General features: G+C 52.0%; 1 protein-coding gene across 1 annotated transcript; it reads left to right on the top strand.

The window, feature by feature from the left end:
* The first annotated feature begins 3,598 nt into the window (after nucleotides 1-3,598).
* Nucleotides 3,599-10,173, top strand: Slc25a41 (solute carrier family 25 member 41). Its single transcript, XM_070008258.1, has 7 exons — nucleotides 3,599-3,874; nucleotides 3,996-4,151; nucleotides 4,752-4,904; nucleotides 5,078-5,185; nucleotides 7,235-7,402; nucleotides 9,013-9,160; nucleotides 9,669-10,173. The coding sequence occupies exons 1-7, from the start codon at nucleotides 3,662-3,664 to the stop codon at nucleotides 9,842-9,844; spliced, it is 1,122 nt and encodes a 373-aa protein (XP_069864359.1). The 5' UTR covers nucleotides 3,599-3,661; the 3' UTR covers nucleotides 9,845-10,173.
* Nucleotides 10,174-11,095: the final 922 nt, after the last annotated feature.

Genomic DNA, 11,095 nt, shown 5'->3' with positions numbered 1-11,095 from the left:
CCAGCCTTATATTCTTATTGTTCTCTAATTCCACATGCTTACTGTTTTGTTTTGTTTTGTTTTAGGGCTAGAATGATATATTACTACAAACTGGGTGACTTTAAAAAAAAAAAGCTAAGCCAGGTGCCAGTGGCCCATGCCTATAATCATAGCTACTTAGGAGGCTAAGATCTGAGGGTCATGGTTCAAAGCCAGCCCAGGCAGGAAAGTCCATGAGACTTTTTTTTATTATTGTGAAAATACAGAGGGGTTACAACTACATGGACAAGGCAATGAGTACATTCTTATCAAGCATTGTTGCCTCCTCCTTTGTTTCCCCTTCCTATCCCTTCCCATCTCCCCCCCTCCTTCCCCTCCCCCTCCCCCGTGAGACTTATCGCCAACAAACCAGCAAACCAGAAATGGCACTGTGGCTCAAGTGCTCACCTTGAGCTGAAGAGCTTTTGGACAACGTGCCAGGCCCAGAGTTCAAGTCCCACAACCAACCAAAAAAGAAAAAAAACATAGAAGCTGTCTGGGCACTGGTGGCTCACACCTGTCATCCTAGCTACTCAGGAGGCTGAGATCTGAGGATTGCAGTATGAAGCCAGCCAGGGCAGAAAGAGTCCCCATAAGACTCTTGTTCCAATTAACCACACAAAAACCAGGAGTGGCACTATGGCTCCAAGTGATAGAGCACTAGGCCTTGAGCAAAAGCAGCTCAGGGATAGCACTAGACCCTGAGTTAAAGCTTTGCAACCGGGGGGGGGGGGGGGATTCCAACCTAGAAGTTTGTTGTTGTTGGTAGTGGGGCATGAACACTGGGCCTGGGCTCTGTGCCTCAGCGCTTCAGCTCAAGGGGAGCACTCTACCACTTGAGCCACAGTGCCACTTCCAGTTTTCTGGTGATTTATTGGAGATGAGTCTTGTGGGGGGGCTGGGAAGGTGGCTCAGTGGTAGAGCGCTTGCCTTGCATGCCTGAGGCCCTGGGTTCGATTCCTCAGCACACATAAAGAAAAAAGCCGGAAGTGGCGCTGTGGCTCAAGTGGAAGAGCGTTAGCCTTGAGCTGAAGAGCTGAGGGACAGCGCCCAGGCCCAGAGTTCAGGCCCCATGACCGGACCCAAAAAAAAAAAAAAAAAAGAGTCTTGTGGGCCTGGCACCAGTGGCTCATGCCTGTAATCCTTGCTACTCAGGAGGCTGAGATCTGCGGATTGGGGTTCAAAGCCAACCCAGGCAGAAAAGTCTGTGAGACTCTTCAATAAACCACCAGACAACCAAAAGTGGCACTGTGGCTCAAGTGGTAGAGTGCTACCTTGACATGAAGAACTGAGGGACAGAACCTAGGCCCAGAGTTCAAGCCCCACAACCAAAAAAAGTCTCATGGACTTTCCTGCCTGGGCTGGCTTTGAACCTCAGATCTCAGCCTCCTGAGTAGCTAGGATTACAGGCGTGAGCCACCAGTGCCCAGTGCAAAGATACATTTTTATTGTTTTATTCATAATAGCTAGATGGTAGAAACAACCAACACAGACACTGGGGGGGGGGGGTGAACAGATAAGCTATGATCAATCTATCCACACACTGGAACATTACTCAGCCATGAAAAAGGAGTTTCTGACACTTGATCCAACATGGAGTTGAGGACAAGGGGCATTCAGTAAGATGGCAGGCACAGGACTTGTTCACAGGAGCTTTCTAGAGGTGTTGGGTCTGCAGAAAAGGGAAGTAGGATGAGGGGTTCCCCAGGCCAGGAAGGGAGTGACGTGTTGAAGGGGGAAAGAGCTTCATTGTGGGAGGTGGAAAATTCTGGAGGTGGAGGGTAGGAAGGATTGCAGTTCAAAGCCAGCTCCTGCAGGAAAGTCCCTGAGACTCTTAATTCCAACAAACCACCAGAAAACCTGAAGTGGTGCTGTGGCTCAAGTGGTAGAGTGCTAGCCTTGAGCAAAAGAAGTTCAGAGACAGTGCCCCAGGCCCTTAGTTCAAGCCCCAGGATTGGCAAAAAAAAAAAAAAAAACCTCAAACTAAAGTCATGTTCACAGGTTCCAGGAGTTAAGACCTGAACACTTCTTTTTGAGGTACATGTCAAGTCCTAAGCAAGCATTAAATTCATTGTAGAGAACTAGAAATGAAGCGGGGTGCTGGTGGCTCACGCCAATAAACCTAGCTACTGAGGAGGCTGAGATAGGTGGATCGCGATTCAAAGCCAGCCCAGGCAGGAAAGTCCATGAAACTCTTATCTCCAATGAGCCACCAGAAAACCGGAAGTGGCCCTGTAGCTCAAGTGGTAGAGCGCTTGCCTTGAGCTGAAGAGCCGAGGGACAGCGTTCAAGCCCAGAGTTCAAGCCTCACAACCGACAAAAAAAAAAAAAAGAAGAAAGAAAAGAAAAATAGGGGCTGGGAAAGGTGGCTTAGTGGTAGCTTGCTTGCCTAGCATGCATTAAAGCCTTGGGTTTGATTCCTCAGTACCATAGACACAGAAAAACACAGAAGTAGTGCTGTGGCTCAAGTGGTAAAGTACTAGCCTTTAGCAAAAGCAGCTCAGGGACAGTAGCCAGGCCCTGGGTTCAAGCCCCAAGACTGACAGAAAAAAATAGAAATGACTGGAGAGATAAGATGGGGAGAGGAGCTGGGAAGGTGGCTCAGTGGTAGAGTACTTGCCTTGCATGAATGAGGCCCTGAGTTCGATTCCTCAGCACCACATAAGCAAAAAGAAAAAAGCCGGAAGTGGCGCTGTGGCTCAAGTGGTAGAGCGCTAGCCTTGAGCTGAAGAGCTGAGGGACAGCGCCCAGGCCCAGAATTCAGGCCCCACGACTGGACCAAAAAAAAAAGAGGGGGAGAGAAGCTAGGATTCTAGGTATAAGCCACCTCACCCAGCTATCTCTTCTGGTTGTGTATGTGCTAGTCCTGGGGCTTGAACCCAGTGCCTGGGTGCTCTCCTTAAGCTTTTTTGCCCAAGGCTGGTGCTCTATTACTTGTGCCACAGCTCCACTTTTGGCTTCTTGGCTAGTTTCACAGACTCCCCTACCTACTTCCCTTGAACCTTGACCTTCAGCTTTCAACATCCTGAGTAGCTTAGAATTACAGGAGGGAGCCACCAGCACTTGGCTCTTTAAAAAAAAATATATCACTAAGCCTATCATGGGGTCTTTTATCTTCATGACATCCTCTGACACTAATCACCTACCAAGAGTCCACGTCCAAATTCTTTCTCTACTGGGGCTTGAACTCAGGCCCTCAGCACTGTCCCTGAGCTTTCTTTACTCAAGATTAGCGCTCTACCACTCAAGCCACACCTCTACTTTCTGGCTTTGTGCTGCTTAATTGGAGATGAGTCTCTTGACTTTCCTGCCTGGGCTGGTTTTGAACTACAATCCTGAGGATCTGAGCCTCTTTGAGTGGCTGGGATTACAGATGTGAGCTTTCGTTCTCCAACTTCTGGCCCCCTGGGTGGGGAGTTTCAGCATGAGACTTTTGGTGGGACCCATTGAGTTGGCAGTTATGCACAGTGACTGCTCTGGGTTTGAGAACATGGGCCACCATACCCGCGAGGTCACAGGGGCCTCTGTGACCTCATCGCCTCCTGGACTTCAAATTTACAAAGCACCCCAGGAACTACAACCTATGGTGGCAGGGTCACATTCCCTAGGGACGTGGGTCTGTACGTCCTGACCTCCAGCCACCATGGGAGATGATCAGGAGCAAACGAAGGAATCTTGCTCTAGGGTCCAGAGGTTGTTCAAGAGGGTCAAGGGTTTAGTGACCAGAGCGAGACCTGCCTCCCCACCCCCGCCCCCACCCCCGCCCCCCAACTGGAACCCAGGCTGCACCCACGTGTACGGGTACGTGTTCGGGCATGTGTCTGAAAGCCATCTTGAACATCCCCTGTCCCAGCAGGTGAGTGGGGACAACATGGATATCCCAGGGCCTGGACTGTAGGGGGAGAAAACCAGGATGATCTAGAATCGTGGGCACAGAGACGCATGACGAGGCTGGTCTAAGCTGGCTCTGGCCTCAGGTGCTGGACACGGGGGAGCAGCTGATGGTCCCCGTGGATGTCCTGGAGGTGGACAACGAGGGAGCCTTGTGGAAGTTCCTGCTGTCGGGAGCCATGGCAGGGGCAGTGTCACGCACAGGCACGGCCCCTCTTGATCGAGCCAAGGTGTACATGCAGGTGCGCAGGGAGGCGGCCCAAGCCCATGGGGACATCACAGGTGAAAGTGGCATTGGGGGCGGGATGGGAGTGCAGCTGGCAGTGGGGTTTTCTTGTGGAGGGGTGGGGAGACTGGGAGTTGGGAATGACAACAGCACTCACAAGGGTATGGTGGCGCACACGTGTAATCCCAGCTACTCAGGAGACAGGAAAACTGAGGCTCAAGGTTGTCCCTAGGTAAAAAGTGGGGAGAGCCTATCTGAAAAACAAGCTAAAAAGCAAAAAGGGATTCCTGGCTCCAAGTGCAAGGCCTTGAGTTCAAATCCCAGTATGAAGGCCTGACAGTAGGTGGCGGGGGGGGGGGGGGGGGGGGGGGGGGGGGGGGGGGGGGCTCTATATGGGTAGGCAGCCACATGGGGCCCAGGGAGGCTCCTTGGCCAGGAACTGGGGTGGAGAGGAGTGAAGTCTGAATAGGACAGGCAAAGATGGGAGTTGGGTTGGAGGGTTTGGAGCTGGCCTTAGGAGGAGGTAGAGAAGTATGTGGGCAGTGTTGCAGATCATGTGTGCGCATGCGTTGCACCTGTGCGAGCCAGTTCCCGCCCCCACCCCCCACCCCGCCAGGTCTACTCCTCCCAGGCTAACTTCATGAACTTGCTGGGGGGTCTCCGGAGCATGGTGCAGGAGGGGGGCGTGCGCTCGCTGTGGCGAGGTAACGGCATCAACGTGCTCAAGATCGCCCCCGAATATGCCATCAAGTTCTCTGTCTTTGAACAGGTAGGGGGCCTCGGCCAGCTTCCCCCAAACCCCCACCACCGCCCACCCCAAAATACAAACCCCACAGTCTCATCCCAGCCTTCCTGGCGCCCCGAGACCCCCAGCCCCTCCCACTGGATGGCTTTGGGGGTGGAAAGGCAACTGGAACCCTACCCTCCCTCTCTCCCCACCAGTGTAAGAACTTTTTCTGTGGCGTGCACGGCTCTCCGCCATTCCAGGAGCGTCTCCTCGCGGGCTCGCTGGCTGTGGCTATCTCTCAGACCCTCATCAACCCCATGGAGGTGAGAGGATGCTGGGCCCACACACCCTGCCAGCCAGGGCCTGGCCCTGCGGCTCCCCCTCCCCTTCCTCCTCTACCGCTAGGAGATGGGCATCCATCCTTTACTCCAGATGCCCATTTCAACACCACTTCGGGAATGGTCTCATCTCCCAAACCATCCAAGATGCCACCTCTGTGATTTGTGCTTGCCTTTTATGTATAGACTTTCTCTTGTGGCTTGCTTTCTTTGCTTTGCTTTCTTTCTTTCTTTCTCTCTCTTTCTTTCTTTCTTCCTTTCTTTCTTGGTGCTGTCCCTGAGCTTTTGTGCTCAAGGCTGGCACTTTGTCACTTAATCCTCAGTTCTACTTCTGGCTTTTTAGCTGGTTCATTGAAAATAAGAATGTTGGGCTGGGGCTGGGAAGGTGGCTCAGTGGTAGAGCGCTTGCCTTGCATGCCTGAGGCCCTGGGTTCGATTCCTCAGCACCACATAAGCAAAAAGAAAAAAGCCGGAAGTGGTGCTGTGGCTCAAGTGGTAGAGCGCTAGCCTTGAGCTGAAGAGCTGAGGGACAGCGCCCAGGCCCAGAGTTCAGGCCCCACGACCGGATAAAAAAAAAATTAAAAAAAATAAAAAAAATAAAAAATAAAAAAAAGAATGTTGGGCTGGGAAGACGGCTCAGTGGTAGAGTGCTTGCCTTGCATGCATGAGGCCCTGGGTTCGATTCATCAGTACCACATAAGTAGAAAAAGCTGGAAGTGGCACTGTGACTCAAGTGGTAGAGCGCTAGCCTTGAGCTGAAGAGCTGAGGGACAGCGCCCAGGCCCAGAGTTCAGCCCCACAACTGACAAAAAAAAAGAATTTTATGATCTTTTCTACATGACCTGGCTTTGAATCACAATCCTCAGATCTCAGCCTCCTGAGTAGCTAGGATTATAGGGCTATGATTATAGGCATGAGCCCCCAGCGCCCACTTGGATGCATTCTTACTGATGAAGCCCTCAGCTTACCCAAGTGGGGCTGGGACTGATGGTTGGAAGGATCTAACATGATTTGTGTTGTAAAAGACTTACATGACACTGCCGCAGGAATCACTTCACAGCCCAAAGAGTCATTTTCTACACATCCTTCCTTCTCCTCTCCGGCCCTTGGCACACCTGACCAGGTTTCTATGCAGCCCAGGCTGGCCTGGATCTGGCTGCCATTCTGTCTTCAGCCTCCTGAGTGCTGGGACTACAGGTGTGCATTGCCATGCCCAGTTCCCGCTGATCTTTTGACTGTCGACCTGGCCTGACCCTCTGTCCTCTTCATTCTCAGTTTTCCAGGATTAGCTATGAGGGATTCCCACCATAGTCAGCCATGCTCAGGATCACCTGAGTTTTCTCTGCTATGCAGGTGGTCCAGCTTTTATGCGGTTGTAGTTTATGGTATTTGGATACAGGGTTCTTTTGATTATTTCTTTCCTTTTTTTTTTTCTGTCTGAGACTAGTTCTTGAACTTGATACCTGACACTTTCCCTCATTGGCTAACACTCAACCAACTAAGCCATGCCTCCAACCCTGATAAGAGATTTTATAAAAATTCGGCCAAGCGCCAGTGACTCATATCTGTCATCCTAGCTACACAGGAGGCTGAGATCTGAGGATCGCAGTTCAAAGCAAGCCTAGGTAGGAAAATCTGTGAGACTCTTACCTCCAATGAACCACCAGAAAGCCAGAAGTAGTACTGTGGCTCAAGTGGTAGAGTGCTCACCTTGAGTTGAAGACCTCAGGGACAGCACCCAGGCCCAGAGTTCAAGCCCCACAACTGACCCCCCTCCAAAAAAAAAATCTGGTGACAGATAGGGAATGAGTATCCTCATTTGATTAGGGAAGGCCCACCTAGTAATTTCTGCTCATTACCTGTAAGTCACTGCTAGCACGATGGTGCAATGATGTGACCTGGGTGCCTGGACACGAAATCTAGGGAGCAGGTGACAGATCTGGGTCCCAAACCCAGCATGCGATGGGGACACGGTCTGTCACGGACAAAGGTCACAGAGAGGGTGGGAGCAGCTGATCGGCCTTACCTCCCCAGGTGCTGAAGACGCGGCTGACCCTACGCAGGACAGGCCAGTACAAGGGGTTGTTGGACTGCGCCAGGCAGATCTTGGAGCGTGATGGCACTCGGGCTCTGTACCGTGGCTACCTGCCCAACATGCTGGGCATCATTCCCTACGCCTGCACAGACCTGGCCGTGTACGAGGTGTGTGTTCCACAGGGGTGTGGGCTGGCCTGGGCAGGGCCCCCGCTGAGCTTTCTCCTGTCCATCTCCTTTACCCCCACTTTGTGTGCTGGTCCTGGGGCTTGAACTCAGGGCCTGGGCACTGTCCTTCAGCTTTTTAGCTAAATACTAATGCTCTGCCACTTGGGCCACTTCCAGCTTTTTGCTGTTCATTGAAGAGAAGGGTCTCAAGGACTTTCCTGCCCTGGCTTTGAACTTGGATCCTCAGCCTCCTGAGGAGCTAGGATGACAGGCATGAGTCACTGGTGCCTGACACCTTTCTGTCTTTCAGTATTTCATGAATTTGTCCTTGGCATGTAGTTGTGTGTATTTCAGGGGTTCACTGTGCACACAGTGTGTGATGATCTGGTCACCAGTGGTGGCTTAGACAGTTCCCATTTCTTTGTGCTGAGGACAGTAAACACCTTCTCTGGCTGAATGTGGTGTGGCTTGCCAGCCACCCAGCCAAGTGAGCAGGAATTAAAAGGGTTACAGTCCAGGACACAGGCAAAAACACTCAAGATCCTATTAAAACAAAGAACCAGAACAAAACAGGCTGAGAGCATGGCTCAAGTGGTTAAGTGCCTGCCTGGCAAGCACTTAACCAAAAAAATTTTTTTCTCCCCACCGGTCACTAGTGACCATCACCTGTAATCCAAGCTACTCAGCAGGAGACTGAGACCAGTTCAAGGCCAGCTTGGGCAGGAAAGTCTGTGAGACTCTTTTTTTTTTTCTTTTTCTGTTTTTGTCAGTCATGAGTCTCGAACTCTGGGCCTGGGTGCTTTCCCAGAACTCTTCAGCTCAAGGCTAGCACTTTACCACTTTGATCCACAGCACCACTTCCCGTTTTCTGGTGGTTTATTGGAGATAAGAGTCTCAAGGACTTTCCTGCCTCGGCTGGCTTTGAACGGCAATCCTCAGATCTCAGCTTCCTGAGTAGCTAGAAATCCAGGTGTGAGCCATCGACATACTGCTGAGTCTGTGAGACTCTTATCTCCAATTAACCACCAAAAAGCCAGAAGTGAAGCTGTGGCTCAGGTGGTAGAGTACTAACATTGAGCAAAAAACACTCAAGGACAGCGCCCATACCCTAAGTTCCAGCCCCCGGACTAGTACATACTAGTTTTTTGAGACAGAGTGTCTCTAATCCCAGAATGGCCATGGACTTTTTCCTTTGCTTTCCTAGTGAGGGGATTACAAGCGTGTACCACCAGGCCTATCCCTGCTATTTTGAAATATACAACCATGGTCACGGTTGTAGGTTATTCCTCCTATCCAACTGTACCAATATCCGTTAATATTCCTCTCTCCATCCTTCTCTTCCCCTTCTTTAGTCTCTGAAAATCACTATTCTGTCTACTTCTATGAGACTTGGTTTGTTTGGGTTTCTTTTTGGGTTACGATGCATTTATCTTCCTGAGCTTCACTTATTCCACATAACATAATGTCCTCCAATTCTATCCATGGTGCTGCAAACAACAGGCCTTTGCTCTTTTTTATGCCTGAGTAATATTCCACTGTGCATGCAAACCATCTTTTCATTTATCCATTCTTGGCTTTATGAACAGTGTTCTTGCCTCTTCCTTTGGCAGATGCTCCAGAGCTTGTGGCTGAAGTCTGGCAAGGACATGGAGGACCCCAGTGGCCTGGTCTCTCTGTCGTCTGTAACGCTTTCCACAACCTGTGGACAAATGGCCAGTTACCCACTGACTTTGGTGCGCACCCGGATGCAGGCAGAAGGTCAGGCTGGCCTCAGTGGCCACTACACATGCCCTTATCTGCCTATCTTGGAATTTGTTTATTTATCCTCCCAGACTCTCCACTCACTGATACACTGAACTCAAGCCGTTTTGTTTTTTTTAAGCCTGTCCCAGGGCTCTAACTCTGGGTTTGGGCACTGCCTTTGAGCTTTTTATGCTCTAGACTAGTCTCATGGACTTTCTTGCTCTGGCTGGCTTCAAACCACAATCCTCAGATCTCAGCCTCCTGAGTAGCTAGGATTACAGGTGTGAGCCACCAGCACCCAGCCTCACTAAACCTTTTACTCACCCCCCCCTCCAATCTGACTCCAGCTTGGGGGGGGAGGGGGAGTCAGCAAAACATCCATCCCCAAAAGATCCCCACAAACTCCTCCAAGATGTGGCTCAGGCCCCCAATCTCACTCCCCAAATACCCCTCCCTTAAAAACAAAACAAAACAAAAAAACTCTCCAATTAGACCCAGCCCATAGCTTGTCTTGTTCCCACAGACACGGTGGAGGGATCCAACCCCACCATGCGTGGAGTGTTTCGTCGGATCCTGACCCAGCAGGGCTGGCCGGGGCTGTATCGAGGCATGACGCCCACGTTGCTCAAGGTGTTGCCCGCGGGGGGCATCAGCTACGTGGTATATGAAGGAATGAAGAAAACCTTGGGTGTGAGCTGACACCGCTCAGAACTTTCAGGAACTGCAAGACCCAGTGTCCTTAGATCCCAAAAAAGTCTTCCCAGCCTCAGGCTCCCAGGCAGTTCAGAGGGCTTGGGTTAGAAGACCACTTGGGTTTCCTCCCCATGGTACAGCCTGAGTCCTGAGTTTGGACTCTGGTCCGGGTTCTGCTGGATCGTCCTGGCTCTTAAGGCTGTATAGCTGATGACCGTTCAGACAATTAGGAATAAAGATGGGGTTCTGCAGGATGTGTCAGGGTACCTGGGTCTAGCCAAAGGCCTTGGATCTTCGGGTCCAGGATGTGGGAATAAGAGACTGAAGAGAGTAGAGAGGGTGGCATGGGGGGGGGGGGCTGGGACCCCTTGGCCCTGAGGAGGGAGAGAAGGGAAGAACGGGTGGCACCAGGGAGGTTCTAGACTGGGGGGGGGAGGGAATGCAAGGGGTTTCCCCTAGCTCCCAGGCCGCCACACCCCCGGAAGCACTGGTCCACAGGCTTCAAGCGGGCCACGTGCAGGACAGACCCAGCCCGGAGCCTGGGGTGCTAACTCCGACGTCAGGCCTTGAGTTCCAGCAGCCGGTCACCGCCGCCCACGTAGGCTGCCATTCACTCCTGTTCCCGCCAATCCTCCTACACCGCTGGGTGCCCGGCTCCGCCCTAATGCAGCTGCGCGTCCACTGGCTCCCACCAAAACTGGGCAATTGATTTCTTCCATGGCTATTTGCCCATTCTCGGTGTCAGTCAAGGGATATCCCGCCCCTGCCCCTCAGCCATTGGCTTAGAAGTCAGGGCTGGAAAAGGATTCTGGTTAACCAGAAAAGCATGCCCAAATCCAAGCTCCATCATCCAGAACTTGTCAGGGATTCGATTAAATTGACTGTCAATCTTTAAAAGCACCTCCTTCCTCCTGTGTTCATTGGCTGAGGTTCACGACTATCACGCCGAGCGCTCGCCAAACCGGCGCCGCCTCCCAGTCCACGTGACGCTTTGGAACCATCCACCAGATTCTGAAGCCACCCCTTCAATCTAGAACTCACGCTTCACTGGGCTTCCTGCCGTCTGGAATCGCCACGATCTGCCTTCGCAGGGCCGACAGCCCCCAGCCCATTGCCTTCTAGACCTGTCGGTCACTCGTTGTCTCCCGCCCACTGCCTCTCGCGGCGCTGCGATTGGCTGATGACCTCCAGGGCTCGCGATTGGTGCGCGGGGAGCGAAAGCCGCCACCTATTGGCCGGGCGGCGCTGTCCGTCACG

Source organism: Dipodomys merriami, unplaced genomic scaffold, assembly GCF_024711535.1.
Source record: "Dipodomys merriami isolate MVZ:Mamm:240054 unplaced genomic scaffold, mDipMer1.0.p SCAF_70, whole genome shotgun sequence".
In the NCBI taxonomy this organism is placed as follows: Eukaryota; Metazoa; Chordata; class Mammalia; order Rodentia; family Heteromyidae; genus Dipodomys; species Dipodomys merriami.
Note: the sequence above shows the minus strand (reverse complement) of the source record. Positions and strands in the feature narration are given on the sequence as shown.